Consider the following 21,544-nt stretch of genomic DNA (forward strand, 5'->3'; position numbering starts at 1 on the left):
GAACGTTCTTGTATCTTACTTAATAAAGTATTAGAACAGTTGGCTGTACCACTGTCATATAAAATTTTAATAGTTCATAAAAATTATACAATTCTGACTTAAAATAGCTTTGTGAGGAGCCAGTGTCATCTGCTTTCTTGATTTCATGGGACATTTTTTTTCTTTAGGTTTTTGCCATAGGGTGCATGCACTCATCAGAGAGACAGTGAGTGAGAAAGTGAAAAATTACCCACCAGGGGGAATCGCCATGCCACAGTCCCTTCTCCTCCATTCTCCTCTTAGGATTTTGGGTATGCACGCACATGCACCCAGTGCAAGTCTCAAGCCGCCAGGTCCAGAACTTGAACCACCGTCAGTCATGTGGGAATCCAGCACCTTAACCACCACATCAACTGTTGGCCTCTCCTGGGACACTTTTTTTAGCCCCAAAATCCCTTCAGATTCTATAATCTACTAAGAATATTGCTAGGAAGGGCAATAATATTTTGAATGATTAACAATAATTTTACCTCTACCTTCAAATTTTAAGTAACTGATAATCTTGCATCTAATAAAAGTTCTTTAGTATGAATAGTTTCTTACTCCTATTATTACTTAAATAGTTTGTTATTTACCCAGTAGTGAGGAATTTAAAAGGAAAAAAAACTGGCTACTAAGTTAAAAGACTAGAAAAATTAAGACTAGTGTACGTACAATTAAGAGCCATTTTGATTTAGTGTACATGTGGAAATATGAACTTTAAATATCTAACTTCTGGTGAAGAATAAGGCACTAATGTCAATCTTTAAACCCAGCTATGGAAAAGTGAGAGAAAAAGAAAAGAAATAGGGACCAGCAGTTAGCGTAATAACTATGTCCCTGGATTCCCACATAGTCCACCGTGGTTCGCGTCCCAGACCCGGTGACTTAAACTCACGCCGGGCGCGTGTGCGTGCGTGCCCAAGATCCCGAGAGGAGAATGGAGGAGAAGGGATTGTGGCATGGCCATCCCCCCTGGGGGGTGATTTCTTGCTTTCTGTCTCTCTGTCTCTCTCTCTCTGTCTGTCTGGCAAGCACACACGCCCTATGGCAAAAACCTCTCCAAAAGAAAAGAAATAAAAACAGATGGAGAAAAATAGTTGGAAATTTTTCATAAACTATTAATAAAGGAAGAGACAATGGGAAAAAAGGAAAAGAACAAAAAGAAAGGAAGAAAAAAAGAAAGAAAGAAAAAGTCAGAGAGAAGACAGGCAGACATAAGCAGTTGAAAACACCTCGGCTCCAATACTGGCACCGCTGCCAGACTCTGGCTCGCTGTGCGCTGTGCGGTGCCCACCCCCGCCTTCCTACTCATATACTGGACGGGGTTTACAGGACACTCTGCATTATCTCCTTGTGTGCTCTGCACCTCCCCACGTCACACACTCAACCAACAATAATCCTGCTCTTCTCTTGCCAAGAAAAAAAAGACTTCAGAAAATAAGAGAGATTTGATAAGGAAAACACAAAGAACAGCCTAAAAGGGCGGTGTGGATATATTGATAAAGAAAAGAACAAAGGAAAGAACTAAACAGGACCCACGAGGGCAGGGACTTTTATCTCTGGTACACTGATGTTTAACCAGCTCCAGAACATTCTACAGGACATGTGTGCTTGCCAGGGAGTGACAGAGAGAGAGAGAGAGGGAGGGAGGAAGTGAGAAAACACCCCCATTGGGGAACAACCACACCGTAATCTTTTCTCCTCCATTTCTTCCACCTTTCAGGATTTGGGGCACACAAACCTAGGCACCCAGCATATTATTTTTTTAAAAAAGAATTATTTTATTTAACTTTACTTATTTATTTATTTATTTTAATCTGACCGGAGAGGAGCAGAGAAAGAGAGAAAGTGAGAAAGCAAGTCACCAGGTCTGGGACTCAAACCATGGTCAGCCATGTGGGAGTGCAGCGCCCTTAACCACGACGCCACTTGCCAGCCCTCCCAGTATGTTCTTCAGGCTCACAGGTCTGGAACTCGACCCAGACAGTTGACCATGAGGGATTCAACCACCTAAACCCCATAACACAGGCTGGCCCAGTTTCCCCTAGGTCCCTCTTTTTTTTTTTTTTTTTTTTTGAGAGGTTTTTGCTATGGGGCGCGTGTGCTCATCAGACAGACAGAGACAGAGAAATAGAAAGCGAGAAAGCAAGAAATCACCCCCCAGGGGGGATGGCTACACCACAATCCCTTCTCTTCCATTCTTCTCTCGGGATCTTGGGCACACATCCACATGCGCCCGGAGTTTTAAGCCACCGGGTCTGGGACGCGAACCGTGGGCGACTACATGGGAGTCCAGCAACATAGCCATTACGCTAACTGTTGGTGGTCCCCCACTAAGTCACTCTTAAAGAATAATAAGGGCAAAACCAATTTCTGCTTTGGTCTGGTTTGATTTTGTAAAACTATATATCTAAGAGATACAAAATGAGCTTTGTTTTCATTTTTCATTCTATACTCATGACAGAGTATGTGTGCATGCACATGAAAGAGAGATTAAGAGAAAGAAAGAGATGAACACGTTCCTGTAGTTCTCTGGCCTGTCAGATCTCAGGCACTCATGTGTGTCTGCCACGTTTCATGCAGACCTGACTAGGGATTCACAAGGTCACCATGTGGGATCCAGCTCCTCTTGAGCAGCACATTCCCACTGCACCACAGAGTCAGCCCTAATGTTTTAACATTCAGTCATTCATCACTCAATGACAGGGATATGTTCTGAGAAATGTGTCATTGGGTGGGTTTCTCATAGAGCAAACATCATAGCATGCACTTAACACAAACCATGATGACACAGCCTCCTACACACTTAGGCTATGTGGTTTAGCCTACTACCATCCATGGGGCCGCCATCGTGTTTGCAGTCATTACCCCAATTGTCACCTTGTGGTACACAGTTGTACATATATATAGTGAAACGGTGACCGCAGTCAAGCAACTCAGCATCTTATCACTTCACACAGCGTGGAGTAAGAACACCTAAAATCTACTCTAGGCAAATTTCTATCATACAGTACACATTATTGACTATGGGCCTCGGGCTGTACATTAGATCTCTAGATTTTTATCCTATACAATTGCAACTCTGTACCCTGTGACCTGTACCCCCATTCCCACCCCCTACCCCTGGTAACCACTGTTCTATACTCTGTTTCTATATATTCAACTTTTTAAGATTTCACATATAAGTGAGATCATGCACTATTTTTCTTACTGTATCTGGCTTATTTTGCTACACATACATATAGGTATAAGTATGTATACACATACCTATATGTATATGTGTGTTTATATATACATGTGTGTACACCTACATGTGTATTTATACATACATTATGTATGTATGTATGTGTGTATATACATACACACACATAATGAAACACTATCCAGCCTTGAAAAAGGAGATCCTGATATTTACATGGATGGATTTGGAGGGCACACTGTGCTGAGTAAATCAGTATTAGTTTACTCATGAGTCTAAGTGACAGATGTTTCAAAGGATGCTCGTTTGTTGAAGGGGGTAGATAGATAAACCACATTCTCCACCTGAGAGTTATTTTTTCCCTTTGAGCTATATTTTACAAAGTATAAAATTCATCCTTTTTTAAAAGGGGTTTTTGCCTCCATAAACAAATTTTTTGTGTGCTCACCAGATAGACAAAGACAGAGACAATGAGAGGGAAAAGTGAGAAATCACCCCCTCCCCCCAAGGAAGAGATGGCCACACAGCAATTCCTTCTCCATTCTCCTCCTGGGATCTTGGGCACACACACATACACACCCAGCGTGAGTTGTAAGCTGTAAGACTCGAACTGTGGTTGACCGTGTGGGAGTCCAGTGATGTAACTGCTACACCATCTGCTGGCCCTATTTACCCTTCTTCAGTGTAAAACACAGTGGTTTTTAGCATATCCATAGAATTGTGCAACCATCACCACTATGTAATTTTAGAAATTTTCAGCACCCCAAAAAGAAATCCTGTACCACTTTTCTATTCCCCTAGCCCACCAGTCCCTGGCAACCACTAATCTACTTTCTGTCTCTGTGGACCTGCCTATTCTAGACGTTTTGCACAGCAGCTTGTCCTTCATGTCTGGCTTTTTTCACTTAGCATAAGACTTAGAAGATTCATCTGTGTTGTAGCATGTATCAGTCTCTATGGCTGAATAGTAATCCCACTGTGTGGATATACCACAGTCATTTATCCATCATCAATTGAAGGAAATTTATCCAGTCTTTACCCAATCATTAATTGAAGGACTTCTGAGTTGTTTCCACTTTTTGGTTATCATGAACAATGCTGCTATGAACATTTATATACAGGTGTCTGTGTGCACATACGTTTTGTTAAAACCACTTTTTTTGTTTTCAAAAGTTCACTCATTTATTTCTTACATGAGAGACAGAGAAACAGACATAGAGAGAAAGAAAGAGGGACCCAGATCCATGACAGGATCTCTTCATTTCAGTCCTCTTCCCAGTCTTCCAGGCATCCAGGGTCATGGGCACATTATGGGCACGCCTGACTTGTTCTGGTAAACCCAGAATCCAAACTCAAGGCCTGCCCATATGGCTCCAGCGTTGGCAGCATAGCCCTGGCACCCACCAGGGCTGGGCCAGACATCTGTTTTTAATTCACTTGGATATATATACCCAAGACTGGAATTGCTAGGTGATATGGTAACTCAGTTGAACTCTCTGAGAAACTGTCAAAGTGTCCCACAAAGCAGCAATATCATTGTCCAGGCCCACAAGCAGGGTATGAGTTTCCGGTTTCTCAACAATCTCACCAGCATTTGTCATTATGCATCTTTTTTTAGTACAGCCATCCTTGTGGGTGTGAAGTGGGACCCATCCAAGTTTAAAGTCAAATAAGAGAGTAACATAGGAGCAAAACAGAGATCAAAATATCACCTTCATTTCTGATAGAACTACACTGGAGGAGGGGATTACCTGAGAATCTAATAGGCCTGCTAAAGCCACAGCCCTGAGTGAGCCAGGCTTCCCCACTCAGGTCAGAGACAACACAGGACAACCTAAACCACCACATACCAGCAAACACAAGGTCTTCCTCCACACAACTTAGAGTATATGAAAGTGGACAGAATGTGCTCTTCCTACAAGGAGGGGGATCCTATCAAAAAAAATATTTTTTTAAGGAAGGAAGTGGCTCAGACACACTCTATTCCTTTCCTATCAGCTAAGTGGCTCCTTGTTCCCTGGGCAAGAATGAACAAGGGGACAGGGAGAAGACAGGACAAGGAAAGAGAGCTGGGAAAGGACTTCCTCTCTACCCCCCAGCAATGATAAAGAGTAAGAAGGCAGACAGACATCAGGATGAGGCACTCCATCTACCTAGAGTCTATCATCACCCACTGCCAACCGGGCAGTAGTTCCTTTTACAAAGAGAAGAGAAATCAAAGTATCAGCAAGTACTTTAACATTTGTATTAATGGTTCATCTAGAAGGAATTTAACAGAAATATACTAAATTTGAAAAGTACTTTTACAGTATTATATTGATGCCTACTCCTTATATAAGAACTGAAATGCTGGGACCAGCAGTTGGCATAATGGCTATGTCGCTGGACTCCCATGTAGTCGACCTCAGTTTCAGTCCCAGACCCGGTGCCTTAAACTCACCCTGGGTGCATGTGCATGCGTGCCCAAGATCCCGAAAAGAGAATGGAGAAGAGATTGCGGCGTGGCCATCCCCTTGGGGGGTGATTTCTCACTTTCTGTCTCTATCTTTCTGGCAAGTGCACGTGCCCTATACCAAAAACCTCTCAAAAAAAAAGAGCCAAAATGCTCAAAATTAACTTAGTTTGAATAAAGCTCATCAGCAAAGTAGACCAATAAATTAAACAAACTTTTGACCCTGTCTTGGTAACAGTCTGTTGTCATAATACCAAAGGCACAGAACAGAAAAGCAAGAATAGGATAGGATAGGATAGGATAGGATAGGATAGGATAGGATAGGATAGAATAGAATAGAATAGAATAGAATAGAATAGAATAGAATAGAATAGAATAGAATAGAATAGAATAGAATGGAATGAATCCTTAAGCAATTATTAAGGATGTGCTCAAAATGTAACTGAAAGGCCTCTCCACAGAGTTTTATGTACAGTGAAAAATTAGAACCAATCTAAATATCTACTAGGATAGGATTTGGAACAAGTTATTACAAATGAATTAGAAAGAAAATTATGCAGTTTTTAAAATAAAAGTTTAGAAGATTATTTAATACATTATAAAATATTTACAATATCAATAAGATTTCTAAAAACCCTACTAGAGGATAATGTGTAACATCTTATCTTGGCTATTTTTGGTGTCCATATAAATGCAGACATACAAAAAATAGACTGATACCATTAATTTATAATCTATGAGGCAAGTAAATTTAAGTATATGAGCTTTTTAGAGAAAATTGATCATAAATGAGAGAAAAACAATGGACACGAGAACAAACCACAGTGAATGCAACTTCTTTTGTCAAAACTGGAAAACCTTTTGTTTTAAATTTCAGTTACAACTGATATGAGATTTAGAGTCTTACTACTGTGAAAGCTTCCTTTTGGGACCTCAATTGACCTCTGGAGGCCCATTGGCTATTCTGCTTCTAAAAAAGAAAAAAAAAGAATGGACTGAACTCCTGAGTGAGAAGTTTGGACCAGGTTGCGGTGGCCCACAAAGGTGGCTCATTTGCTGAGTCTATAAAGTTCCCATGAGATCTCTGCTACTCCAAGCTCATGATTCAGCATCTGCAGTGCCCAGGGTACTGGCACGACTGACAGAAGCTGTGGTTTGTACAAATGCCAGGAAGTGCCATTCCCGCGCTTGACTTAGCATTTCTGCTCTCTTTCCACAGCATTAACTTTTAGGGAGATTCGACAGTCTCCAAGATGCCACCTAAGGCAAGACCTGTCGAATAGTAAGAATAATATATGAAATTCTGACTCTGTGGCATACCATTCAAAGGTCGAAATATACATCCCCTACAAATGTCCCCACTGCTAATTGGACACTCATAAATCCCAAGAAATTCCATGACCCCTGGGCAGTATTTACAAGTCAGGCCCCTGATAAATACATGTTGAGAGGCTATCAGACGGGAATTCTCAGCTCTCTACAGCACGACTCAGCAAGTCCACACATGAAAGGTGCCACTTTTATGCTGACACTCATTAGCAATGTAGGAAAAAAACAAATGCAGTGACATTTCCCCCACCTCGTTTTGTTTCCCTCTGCTGCCTCTCCAATGCCTGCGGGATCCATGGACATTGCAGAGGCTTCGTGGCACTCTGTTGACTGCCGAAAAATCAGTTTCCTTCTGGAGCCATTCCGGGGATTTGCACTCTGATCAGTGGAGATCACTGTGTTTCTTACCTACAAATCATCTTTCCTTTCATCTAAACCCACTTGCACCTTACTGATCCTCCATGAAGAGAAGAAAAGCTAATCTCTGACTGAAGGAAATCAAGTCCCCTGTTCCCATTATATAGCCAGTTGTTGGGAAAGTCATGACGTATTTCTCCATTTTTTTTTTAATGCAAAAATATGTCATGACTTTCCTGATAACCCAACAGCAATGGGCAGTGACCTGGAGCAGGTCGTTTGCCCTCTCTGCCTCAATTGTTTCTTTCATACAACAGGAATCATGATATTTACCTCACAGACGTGCTGTGAAGATTAAGAGGGAAAGAACTCCCCAGCACTTACTTTCCCCACCTGCCCTCTGCTTCTCCTCTTGGGCACCAAAATGACTTGCACTAAACAGTCATTCTAACAGTCCATTCAGCCTTACTATCCAGATTCAACGATCACGAACCTGGGTCCCCTTCTTCTGCTTTAAGGTGCTGATATGGACTCTATAGCTCATCATACTATTTTATAAAGAACTATATTTATAATCAAAACAATAAACATTTCTTTATTGTCCTGAATATATCGCATTTCTGTTATCTCAAACCTTCAGCAAATCGAAAGAACTATCTCCTCACCTGAAACAGTGCTCTGGTATAAAAGGACAGGAGCCTTTATTGAGACAGTCATCAAAACAATGCAGTTGCATCAATTCATCCTACGATAAGAATAATTACACTATAGGACCTCCAGATGCCATTAACCATACCTTAGAGTACTGTGGCTTCCCGTTTTCATAGTGAATCTCCACATAATCAGAAGACAGCAAACCACTAAAAAAAGAAAAAGAAAGAAAGAAAATAGAGTGATTTCTGCATCTAAGTCACTTACAAGGTTAAAAATAGCTCAATAAACATGAGGGGAACACAAACCACAAACAGGGCAGTCAGCTCATAGTCACGACAAAAACAGGGTCTCATCAAGAGCCTCAAACCTTATCCCATAACAAAGAATTCCTGAGTCTGTTAAATAAGACAAAGAGGGACCAGCAGTTGGCGTAATGTCTATGTCGCTGAACTCCCATGTAGTCGATCACGGTTCAAGTCCTGGACCCAGTGGCTTAAACTCACACTGGGCACATGTGCATGTGTGCCAAAGATCCCGAGAAGAGAATGGAGGAGAAGGAATTGTGGTGTGGCCATCCCCCCAGTGGGTGATTTCTCGCTTTCTGTCTCTCTGTCTTTCTGGCAAGTGCATGCACCCTATAGCAAAAATTTCTCAAAAAAAATAAAAAAAGGAGACACAGATACCATAAGGGTGAACTCCTCTCTTATACACATTATTTAGCATCTGATTAATATGTTAATTAATAGTGAACAAACTAATAGGCACATGTCAAGAGGAGACAGGATCTATAGAAATTCCATGATTATATTAAACATATAAATGATCATTATTTATAATATCTAGAATTTCATAAAACGTAATCATTGAGGAACAGTATAAAACAAGACTCAGTAAGCTTTTTATTTTTTAAATAAAGGCCAGGCAGTAAATATTTCAGTCTTTGTGGGTCATATGGTCTCCGCCACAACTGCTCAACTCTGTCACTGAATCCCAAAAGTGACCCATGCAATATGTAAACAGAACATAGCTGTGTTCTGATAAAACTCTACTTATGGACACTGACATGTGAATTTCATATAACTTCCATGTATGATTTAGGCTTTTTCAACCACTAAAAAATATAAAAGACATTCTTAGCTTGTAGACTGTACAAAAACAGATATGGCTGCCTTTGGCCTGTAGGCTGCAGCTGGCCAACTTCTGATGTAAAATAATGGCTAAAAACACAAACTTTGAAGTCAGACAGGATAGAATTTAAAACCTGGCTCAGCCCCTTATTAGTGGTGGGACCATGGGCAAGTTTCTTGACTTGTGTGTCCAACTGAGGTGGTCAGAGTCTGGACCTCACAGGACACTCTGAGGGTTAAATGAGACCACAAATATATAATAGCTAGCCCAGAAATCAGCACTACATGCTCAGTATGACTGTCAGTATTTTTCTTTTCCTTTTTTTTTTCTTTTTTAGTTTACTTGTTTCCTCCATAAGTAAGACAGAGGCTGCCACCCAACAGAGTCTCAGCACTGCGATGGACTGCCCGGCTTCAGCTAGCTTTGGGTAATGGACACGTACACACCAGAGGCATACAAGGACGTTTCTGGACACGAATGTAGAACCTTCCCATGGAGATAACCCTCTCTATTTTTATGTTGACTTTCTCTTTATACAATGTGCCTCCCAAAGAGCACCAGACTATTAGAGCATCTGGGTTCCTCTTTGGACTCTGCCACTAGTAATAATGGTAAGAAGTGATAACACATTTATTGATTGCTTACAGTTGATATATCCTAGGACTACAAAGGTATCAGCTCATGGTAACTGAAGGACCGTAGTAGGTCCCTCCCTAAGCCAGTCGAATACCCTAAATTTAGGTCTTTATGTCTTCTGCAAAACAAAGGGCTGAGCGAAAGATTCCTCCAGTCTCTCCTTGCTCTGACTTTCTGATTTTCTACAGTTCTGCCTAATACTAGTTTTCTTGTTAGAAAGCCATGATATTCTTGGGACCAGCAGATGGCGTAATGGTCTCACATGTCAGTGGACCCACAGGTAGTTGACTGCGGTTCAAATTCTCAACCCAGCAGCTTAAAACTCACACTGGGCACATGTGCATGCATGCCCAACATCCTGAGAGGAAAATGGAGGAAAAGGGATTGTGGTGTGGCCATCACCCCCTCCACCCCAAGGGTGATTTCTTGCTTTCTGTCTGTCTCTCTGTCTCTCCAGCAAGCACACACACACTATAGCAAAAATCTCTCTTTAAAAAAAAAAAAAAGAAAGAAAGAAAAGAAGAAAAGAAGAGAAAAGAAAAAAAAGAAAAGAAAAGAAAAGAAAAGAAAAGAAAAGAAAAGGAAAGAAAGCCATGATGTTCTTTAACTAAAGTACTGTTCTGGTGGATTCAATGACCTTTCATCATGTTGAGAGCTGTATCTGATGCACTGCAAAATGATCCAGTGAAGAGGGCTAGAGAGGGTTGATTCAGAGCCTTCTATAGGGTAACTGGGATCCTCATGCTTGTGTCCAACATGGTCCTGTGTGTGCTGAAGGACAACCTCTACCACACAGAAATAAGACAGATAATGGGTCAGATGGTGGTGCAGCAGTAAAACCCAGCACTCTGCATGGTTCCCACATGGGAAGGTTCCAAGTTCATGTCCAACAACCTTCCTGAGTACAGCATGTGTGTACATGCCCATAATCCAGCAGCGGCTGGAGCTAGAGGTAGGCTGCAGCATCAAGATTCTGTTGAAGGTACTGCCTCTCAGTCTTCTTGCTCATGGGAGAAATAAATAAATAAACTTTTCAAAAAGCAAGTGCTGGGACCAGCAGATGATGTAATGATTACATCATTGGATTCCCATGTGGGCAATCATGGTTAGAATCCCAGACCCAGAGGCCTGAAACTCAAGCTGTGCATGTTTGTGTGTGTGTGCCCAAAATCCTGAGAGGAGAATAGAGAAGAGGGGATTACAACATGGCCATCTTCCCAGAGAGTGATTTCTCCCTTTCTGTTTCTCTGTCTCTTCTACTAGTGCATGCACCCTACAGCAAAAATCTCTAAAAAAAAAAAGATGTTTATACTTTAGGTGTAATTTCTTATTGAAATCGTAAATCAAATGTGTATTAGTTGATAATTTTGCATTTGAATCTAAATTATGATATGTCTACTAATACCCTCTTAAAAATCTAATATTGGGTTTCGGAAAAGCCTTGATTTATTTTTCTGTGTTTTTCTATGGAAAAATGAGTCGTGACATTTGCAATGACCTAATAGTAGAAATAATGGCAATATTTAACTCTAGATGCATGGGAATACAGATGCAGAAACTCCTCTGATTGCAAGATAATTAAGTCAGCTCCCCACACTGTGGACATACATATACAGGGCTATTGAAGGCAGCATTTCTCCGAGGAAAGCTTCCATAACACCAAGAGGCCAATAGATTTCCCTAACTACATTCTAATATGTCTCTCTACAGGTAATTCATTATTTTGAAAATTCTCCACCATACAATCACTAGAGCCTGTCTAAGCATTGAAAACAAGTTATTTTAGATCACTACTTTTGCTTGTAATTACAAGGGCAGTTAACAGCCTTGTAACCATTAATCATCAAACTGATAAAGGTCACTTTCATTATCCTATTTCCCCTTGTAAAGAGCCTCTTTGCTCCTGGCCCATACCTATTTCTAGTATCTTCCACATTTGGAAATATTAAAGAAAAAGAAAAGCAAATTTTCAGGGAGCCTGGAACAAATACTGAGAAAGACACAACACTACAATACCATATGCCCCTCCTCATGGCCACTCGGCTCTTCTATCTCCCATAAATAGCACAGATCCCCATTTGCTCTATCCTTTCCTTCCTTATGACATAACCATCCCTCCCTTGAATCTGTTTCTTTAGTCATCATGTACCCTGCATAATGCCTAATGCACAGCAGGCCCTTGATCAATATTTGCTGGGTAAGCGAACACCTACCAACACTTGGTATATGCCAGACCTACACCATGTGCCAGAAAAAAAAGAAGAATGTGACTCTGCCATTAACACTAGCCAAAATCATTGCCAATGCACAAGATTGGTCATCTCACCCTATAATGCTATTTGTAATCGCCCGGAAAGTGAATTAATGCCAACTGAAATGTCACCTGATTAATCATTTGTCTTGAAGTGAAGTTGAAGTAAAAGCACTTTTGATGATGAACAAATTAACACTGAAAAGGAAGATTTAAACTATGCAGCAGTGCGTCTCCAGCCACCCAGTCACGAAGGAATGGATAATCTGTATTTCTGAATATCTGAAGATGAGTTGTCTGGCCATCTCTGTTGGAGATGCTCTCCAAGTCCTTTCCTTCACCTCTGCTCCCAATAGTTTAACTAGTAGAACTTCTTATTGGAAACAGTATGTTCTGACAGGTCAATACTGATCTATTCAGCAAGCATGGACCCAAACATAAACTGCTAGTTTGCTCTTTTTTTAAGTTTATTTACTTCTTCCATGACTGAGCAAGAGAGAGAGACAGAGAGATGGCACCCTCAAAAGGGTCTTGATGCACAATCTATCCCTAATCTCAATCAGCGCCAGATCACAGGCACGCATGTGTCTAGCATACTCAGGAAGGTCTCTGAACATGAACCAGGACCTTCCCACGTGCATCAACATCACTAAGCACTGCACATTTTACCCCTGTGTCATCATGTGGCCCTCTGGTATTTCACTTTGTTGATCAACCATTGGGTGTTTGGTTCTACAGAGTCCAAAACCTTGCAAGAACAGATAAGAGGGAGTTTCTGAACATCCTAAGTTCTAAAAGTAACATCTTTCTCCCGTCATTTAAGTTACAGAAAAGCTATACACTATGGCTACAACCAAGCTTCCTATGCAGGTCATCTGGTCAAAGATAGGAGTAAAGAGTTAAATGTAGGTTGGAAGTTCAAAACCAGATGGAAGAACAAGGACGCTCTTAAACCCACTTACTGCACTTTATGGTGACTATGCACTTTTACCAAAGTAGTGGAAGAAAATGAAACAAACCATGAACTCAAAAATCAGACTGACTGTGATTTTACTCAAAATATGAAAGATAAGCACCTTGAAGATGCTGAACTCTAGAACAAAATCCAGGGAAGACTATCAAAACATGGCAAATGAGCCACGAATCAGGTCGCTGAAAGGAACAGTGCAGAATCAGTGCTGTGTATCTAACACATCCCTTTATTCCCCTTCCTAGCACAAAGACCACAGGTCGCAGCCTCCCAGCAGTTAGATTAGGGCCAAGACTGTGGATTTTGGCTATGAGACATGGGGAAAGTGACATCTGCCCCTCTGGTGTGACCACCAAAATCTCTGCCTGATTACCTAAGCTCTCTTTTCCATGGCAACCCTGGAAGCCACACACTCCAGATGGCATAGCTACAAGACGGATGAGGCCTGGGTTCCCATGCAGTGCTTTGGATGAGGGCTGTCTATGAAAGCTACTCAACTTTCACTAGACCATATGTGGGGAAGTCTAAGATTTCTTGTTTGCTATTGAAAAACTATCTAAACCATCCTAATTTTAGGATGTATCATGAAGAAATCTTTTAGAAATTTATGTTCAAAGAATTTCATAAGGATCAGCAAATATACATACAGAGTTGCTATTGTTTCTAGGCACTGGAAATTCATACACAGAGAAATTTGCCTTAGGAAGGTTTTGCCTATATAAATAAAAATATTTGTTGGAGTCCTTGAATTTGAAATACACATGCTTAATGAAAGCAGACACATGAATAGCCAAGTGGTCAGCATTTCCAAAAGCTTATATCTTCTGTTACAAAGAGGCTCATTATAGAGAAGGTAAGGATCCTGGCTACTAGAAAAGTTACTTCCCATCATCCCTAGAACCCAGAAAAATTACTAACCAAGAAGTCTAAACAACCTCCAGTATCTTAAAAATCCTTTAAAGAGCCATATGCTTTCTTTGGGAGCAATCCTGGTAAGGGAAGTTTTGGGGTAGGCTAATGAAGCAAAATAATTATTCAGAATGAGTAATTGTTCAGACCCTCCAAAGAAAATTCATTCTACATAAGTTAAAAAACATGCTCTAGGGGGAACCAGCAGTTAGCGTAATGGCTATGTCGCTGGACTCCCACGTAGTCGACCGCAGTTCGTGTCCCGGACCCGGTGGCTTAAAACTCACGCCGGGCGCGTGTGCGTGCGTGCCCAAGATCCCGAGAGGAGAATGGAGGAGAAGGGATTGCGGTGTGACCATCCCCCCTGGGGGGTGATTTCTCGCTTTCTGTCTCTATGTCTCTCTCTGTCTGTCTGGCGAGCGCACACGCCCTACAATGAAAATCTCTCCAAAAAAAAAAAAAAAAAAAAAAAACATGCTCTAGGGACCAGCAGATGGCGTACTGATTACGTTGCTGGATTCCCATGTAGTTGGCCATGGTCCTGGATTTGGCAGCTTAAACCTCATGCTGGGTGCATGTGTGTGTATGCCCAAAATCCCAAGAGGAACAGAGAAGAAAAGATTGCAGTGTGGCCATCCCTGGGTGGGGAGGGGAGATTTCTCGCTTTCTGTCTCTCTGTCTGTCTCTCTGGTGAGTGCACATGCGCTATAGAAAAAAAAAATCTCTTAAAAAAATTCTCTAGGAGTCTTTTACAGTTCTAAAACTCACATTTTCTGAAATTCTATACAGAGCCCTCTCTAATTAGGAAACCGAGTTGCTGAGAGAGGACAAGTTCTTCTAAAGAGACCTGGAGTCTACCAGGGCATCCTTCACCAGCAGAGCTACATAAAGGTGTAGGTGAATTGTAGCTAGCGCCAAAGCTTAACAACTGAATGGGGCTGTGTAATTTATCATCTAAAACCAGGTATTTCTAGCAGTGAAAATAATTAATGATTACACCAGGACAATAGACAGACATAAACTAGGAAGGACTGTTCTGGTAAAACTGAGACAAACGGTCACCCGACTTAAAGGCCAAATTTAAGATACGTATATCAGATTGTGCATGGAGGATCAGGCTACTCTACAAAGTGAAAGATACTCAAAAGCTGACAAGCTACTAAGCAGTCTGTGAATGTATATCCTGCTCAGTTGCCTTGGGGTTCCATGATTACGTTTCATGTGGCCATTGTTTCAAGACGGCTTTGAGCAGGCACCCTCAGTTCTGTCTCAGTGTATAAGATCAGAAGGTGGAGCTCGGAGACAGAAGCCGGAAGTCTGCCATTTGGGAGTCAGTAAGATAAGAGATCATTACTGTATAATACAACAGGCTTGTGATGTCGTGATCAGCCACTCTCTTTGCCACACAATGTCTTTGTTAAGTCAACAGTAGGCATGGACATCCTAATTCAATTCTCAGTAGTAAAACATGTAAATTATTCAGTTCATTTTCCCATCTTTTAATTGAGTTAATCATTTTCTTCCGGGTAAGCCCCTTGAGTTCTCTGTGTTGAGAATCTAAATGCTGTATAGCGATTAAATGTATAAATAATAATAATAATAATAAACGTGTAAATTAGCTCCATGTGCTCAAACTGAGACTAGAATAGATGTCAAAAGGTGATATTTAGTAAAGGAGTGCAATAATGCCCACTTTCATAATGCAGGTTCAGTCATCTGATTATCTTCTGGTTGGCCGTTCTTAACTTCTCAGCACTGGGAAGCCTGACCACACCCGAAAGGCCCCCAACACAGTCATCTAGGAAGTATCCTGCCACCTCTGCCCACTGTTTCCCAAGCATTCATTTAATGACAACCAGCGCTGATCACTGTGGGGATCCTTGACTTCATGAGGTCTCAAGCTTAAGAATATTACACCATGTGATCAGCAATTAGCGCAATGGCTATGTCACTGGACTCCCATGCAGTCGACCCATGACTCCTGGACCCGGTGGCTTAAACTCACGCCAGGTGCATGTGCGTGTGTACCCAAGATCCCGAGAGGAGAATGGAGGAGAAGGGATTGTAGCATGGCCATTCCCCCTGGGGGGTGATTTCTTGCTTTCTGTCTCTCTGTCTCTCTCTGTTTTTCTGGCGAGCACACATGCCCTATAGCAAAAACCTCTCCAAAAAAAGGAAGAAAAAATGAATAACAAGTCTCTAAAAATAAATAAATAAAATAAGCTACAGTTGATACATATAAAAAATAATAATAATATTAAACTATGAGGTATCATGCCCCCTCCCCTTTTCCACTAGAAGCTTCTCCTTTTTTATTCCCCCCTTTGATACACATAAGATATTTTTAACTCATTAGATAATTACTATCATGGTAATGAAAATAGGCACGGCATTTAAATTCAATACATTTATACAAACATCAGCTTGGAACCTATGATTATGCTTCTGTCCTTACCTTGATTTTCTTTCTGAAAACAACAGGAGTAAAAATTTGCAAGACTATTTTCAAATGCTACCTTTCTAAAGCTTTAGTAAAAAGTTAGATTCATACCACCAGAAATAGTTTTCATACCAAATGTTGTTTCAGATAGAAAATATGTATCACTTTGAATACAAATAATATAAGACTTTTAATCTGTGTTAAAGATCGTAGGCATGGAGAGGCTGGGGTTGAAGAGCACAGCAATGATACGTTATGTGGGTGAAAATAATTATAGGGTGAATAGAGGCTTTGTTTAAGTCAGACAAAGAAGGCTTGCCAGGCGGGTTGGGGAGTGTGGGCCTATTTCCTAGGAGCAGAGCTGCAGGCAGAGAACATGCCTAGCATGTGGGGGGTTAAGCTTCTTTGGGGTCACAACAGGAATTTAATGAATTCCTAAACCATATGAGAGATTGAAACAGAAATTTCAACATACAGGTATCCCTGCATCTCAGAAGATGGTTCATGCTAGTGTCATGAGGATGAGGAACATGCATGGGACTGCAAGTTAACAGCAGAGAAGATAAAGGAGTTAGCAGAGAATTAGGGATAGACCTAAGAGAATATGAGGGCCCCCCCACTCAGTTGGCTTGATCAGCCAATAAAAACCATTGAGAGCTCCCTTTGAGGAGGTGACATCAGTACAGAAATCTTTAACTAAATAAAGGTGTAAGATATTGAATTACTTTCTTCCTCACCCCCAACTGAAAGCCAGGCCGTAAGAAAAGGCTAACATTCTGCAGTTGTAGCTACCTCGTTGTAGCTACCAGTGTCTCTGCAAGGGTACCAATAATTTTGATATTCCTCTATGATGGAATCATGGTTACTTTTATGATTTGGTTTTACTCCCACCTATTAGGAAATCGAAGAAAAAAATTTTAACACAGGGAAACGGATAAAAGTGCCTATCTTGGAACATAATTACACATGACAAATGCTTTGATGCACAAATTTTAAAGCTAATCATGAGTATTATAGTTGGTTGATTACTGCTGATTCAGGTTTGTTTGGTTTTTTTTCCTGATAGACTCAGTATTTATTAGCACAATTATTATACTAAGCATCACACTAATGATATTGTAAAGGATAGACAACAATCCATTATCAACCATACCTTCTGGTAACTATGTGCAGAAGAGCTCTCCTCCAAGTCTAGTTACTGTCACAGTCTAGGAAAAGCATACTTTTCTTTTTTTCATTTTTCAGTATCTACAGAAAAACTACACGTTTGTTTACACAAAGCTTCATTCTTCACAGGTATGTATGAGATGGCCAAAAAATATTTTTAGAAAGCCAATGGAAAGAGCATCAGAAATAATAAGAGATAGCTATGACAGTCAGTTACAAAATAAACATGCAAAAATACATTTCTCTATATATCAGCATGTAATCTAAAAATACCTGAGAAAAAATTTCTGCTAATGACAACCAAAGAAATTTTACATATGTACATAGGTAGTTGGAGGTAATGCACATATGTGTATATGGATATATTCAAGAGTACTCCAAAAGCTTCATGGAAAACGGAATTAAAATGAGTTTGCTGGGAACCAGCAGGTAACACATTGGTTAAGGTGCTGGATACTCCCACATGGCCAACTATGGTTTGCGGCCTGGGCCTGGTAACTTGCTTTCTCACTTTCTCTCTCTCTCTGTTCAAATTAAAATAAATGAATGAATAAATAAAACTAAATAAAAAATAATTCTTAAAAAAATGAATTTGCTTTAGTGTAAAAAAATTTTTTTTTCCTTAGGTTTTTGCCATAGGGTGTGTGTGCTTGCTGGGCAAGAGAAAGACAGAAAGAGGAAAAGTAAGAAATCACCCCAGGGGCATGGCCACACTGCAACCCTTCTCCTCCACTCTTCTCTTGAGATTTTAGGAATGCATGCGCACGCACATGGTGTGATTTTCAAGCCATGGGGTCTGGAACTTGAACCATAGTCACATAGAAATCCAGCACCTTGACTACTATGCCACTTGTTGGCTCTGGTGTGAAAAAAAAAAAAAAAAATTTTTAAATCCATGCACAGTTTTTTCACAATACACACTTTCCATAAACTTTCTGAAAATTGTGTGTGTGTGTGTGTGTGTGTGTGTGTGTAAATTGCCTAAGAATAAACTTAGATTGCGGCGTGCTAAGCAGGAACGGCTGTTGACTTGGGCTGGTTCAGGCCCTTGGCTCATCTGGCGCTCTGGTTCTGCTTCTCCCTGCGAAGCTGTTGTCTGGTGAAGAGGAAGCCATGGCTCTCCGAGTCACCAGAAACACGAAAATTAATGCTGAGAATAAGGCGAAAATCAGTATGGCAGGTGCAAAGTGTGTTGTGTGCCTATGGCCACTGCTGCAGCCTGCAAGCCCGGGCTGAGGCCAAGGACAGCGCTTGGAGACATTGGAAACAAAGTCGGTGAACAGGCCAAAATGCCTCTGAAAAAAGAAGCAAAAACTTCAGCTACTGGAAAGTTACTGCTAACAAACTTCCAAAGCCCCTGAAAAAGGTGCTTGAGCCTGTGCCTGCTCCTGAGCCTGAACCAGAGCAAGAGCAAGAGCCAGAGCCAGAGCCGGAGCTAGAACCTGAGCCTGAGCCTGTTAAAGAAAATCCTTCGCCTGAGCCTATTTTGGTTGATACATCTTGAAGTCAAATGGAAACATCTGGCTGTGTTCCTGCAGAAGAATATCTGTGTCAGGCTCTCTCTGATGTAATTCTTGCAGTGAGTGATGTGGACACAGAAGATGGAGTTGACCCAAACCTTTGCAGTGAATATGTAAAAGATATCTATGCTTATTTGAGACAGCTCGAGGAAGAGCAAGCAGTCAGACCAAAATATCTCTTGGGTCGGGAAGTCACTGGAAACATGCGAGCCATCCTAATTGATCGGCTAGTACAGGTTCAGATGAAATTCAGGTTGCTGCAGGAGACCATGTACAGGACTGTTTCTATTATTGATCGATTCATGCAGAATAATTGTGTGCCAAGAAGATGCTGCAGCCGGTTGGTGTCACTGCCATGTTTACTGCAAACAAATACGAGGAGATGTACCCCCCAGAAATTGGTGACTTTGCTTTTGTGACTAATACTTACATTAAGCATCAAATCAGACAGATGGAAATGAAGATTCTAAGAGCTTTAAATTTTGGTCTGGGTCGTCCTCTACCCCTGCACTTTCTTCGTCGAGCATCTAAAGTTGGAGAGGTTGATGTTGAACAACATACTCTGGCCAAGTACCTGATGGAATTAACTATGCTCGACTACGATATGGTGCACTTTCCTCCTTCTCAAATTGCAGCAGGAGCTTTTTGCTTAGCCCTGAAAATTCTTGATAATGGTGAATGGACACCAACTCTCCAGCATTACCTGTCTTATACTGAGGAATCACTTCTTCCTGTTATGCAGCACCTAGCTAAGAATATATTCATGGTGAATCATGGGTTTACAAAGCACACGACCATCAAGAATAAGTATGTGACATCAAAGCATGCTAAGATCAGCACTCTAGCACAGATGAATTCTGCACTAGTTCAAGATTTAGCCAAGGCCATGGCAAAGGTGTAACTTGTAAACTTGAGTCAGAGTATTATACCTGCAAATAAAATTGGCACCATGTGCCATTTGTACATATTACGTTACATTCACTTTTAATAAAGTTTGTGGCCCTTTAAAAACAAAAGAATTAACTTAGATTTAAATAAATATGAAATGTATATGTGAAATAAAGTATAATTCCTTTTTAAGAAACATAAATGAAGTCACGACTGAATGAGACAGAGTCCCAATAAATAAGTCTATTTCCTACATTCACTTTCTTTTTTTTTTTACTTTAAATATTTTTATTTTGTATTATTATTCATACATTAAATTGCTATATGTCATTTAGATTGTGAAGAGACCTTACCCAGCACAATTTGCACCTCAGTCCATCCCAGTTGAGACTATTACACAAGTCCTCAACAGATAATAAACCTTATCTGTGTCCCACAATTGTCTTACCTCTCCATTTCCCCCTGCCCCGTCACTTTTAATAAAGTTTGTGGCCCTTTAAAAACAAAAGAATTAACTTAGATTTAAATAAATATGAAATGTATATGTGAAATAAAGTATAATTCCTTTTTAAGAAACATAAATGAAGTCACGACTGAATGAGACAGAGTCCCAATAAATAAGTCTATTTCCTACATTCACTTTCTTTTTTTTTTTTACTTTAACTATTTTCTGATCAGGCATTCCTACCGAATTCTTTTCTTTAATTAATTTTTAATATTATTATTCATACATTAAATTGCTATATGTCATTTAGATTGTGAAGAGACCTTACCCAGCACAATTTGCACCTCAGTCCATCCCAGTTGAGACTATTACACAAGTCCTCAACAGATAATAAACCTTATCTGTGTCCCACAATTGTCTTACCTCTCCATTTCCCCCTGCCCCGTATTTCCTTTCTTATGCTCTTCCCTTCCCACACTCCCTTGCCACTTTGTCTCTAGTGTCCATTACAATTTTTAATACTTTCATGTTCTCCCGTCTTTCACTCTCTACCATAGAGTGTGGACAGTCAGTATAAGTTAAGTGGAGACATACAATGTTTCTCCTTCATAGTCTGACTTGCTTCACTCAGCAATATATCTGCCATATTCGTCCACTTTCTATCATTTTCTAGGACCTTTTATTTTATTTTATTTTTATTTTTTGGGGGGAAGAGGTATTTTGATAACTGCTTTGAGACTATTTTATGAGGGGCCAGTAGGTGGTTTGGTGGTTAAGGGTGCTGGACTACCACATGGCCAACTGCAGTTCGAGTCCTGGACCTGGTGGCTTGCTTTCTCACTTTCCTTCTCTCTCTCTAATCAAATTAAAGTAAGTAGATAAAGTTAAATCAAATTATTTTTAAAAGACTATTTTATGAATATTGACTATTATGTTGTACTATAAACTTATAGAATTATCTGGTATCTGAAAGCTTAGCTAAAAGATGACCAATAAAAAATTTTTCAATCCATTCATCAGCTTGTGACATTTGGGTTGGTTCCAAGTCTTAGCAATCATAAATAATGCTACAGTGAAAATAGTTGTGCAAGCACTTTTCTGACTGAGTGCTCTCCTGTCTTTTGGGTAGATACCCAGGAGTGGAATTGCTGGATCATATGGCACTTTCTTTCTTTTGC

General features: G+C 40.5%; 1 protein-coding gene and 1 pseudogene across 1 annotated transcript in view; one reads left to right on the forward strand and one right to left on the reverse strand.

Moving 5' to 3' along the window:
- The window catches only part of ADAM23 (ADAM metallopeptidase domain 23), a gene marked incomplete at its 5' end in the record, with an annotated part of 206,650 nt that overhangs the window by 88,767 nt on the left and 96,339 nt on the right, over positions 1-21,544 (reverse strand). The window contains one exon of the mRNA XM_006142466.3: positions 8,155-8,218. Within this exon, the coding sequence (XP_006142528.1) occupies positions 8,155-8,218 (64 nt within the window). The remainder of the gene's footprint in view (positions 1-8,154; positions 8,219-21,544) is intronic.
- Positions 18,627-19,934, forward strand: LOC102503304 (G2/mitotic-specific cyclin-B1 pseudogene; annotated as a pseudogene).

This window comes from Tupaia chinensis, unplaced genomic scaffold (assembly GCF_000334495.1).
Source record: "Tupaia chinensis unplaced genomic scaffold, TupChi_1.0 Scaffold000076_1, whole genome shotgun sequence".
Classification (NCBI taxonomy): Eukaryota; Metazoa; Chordata; class Mammalia; order Scandentia; family Tupaiidae; genus Tupaia; species Tupaia belangeri.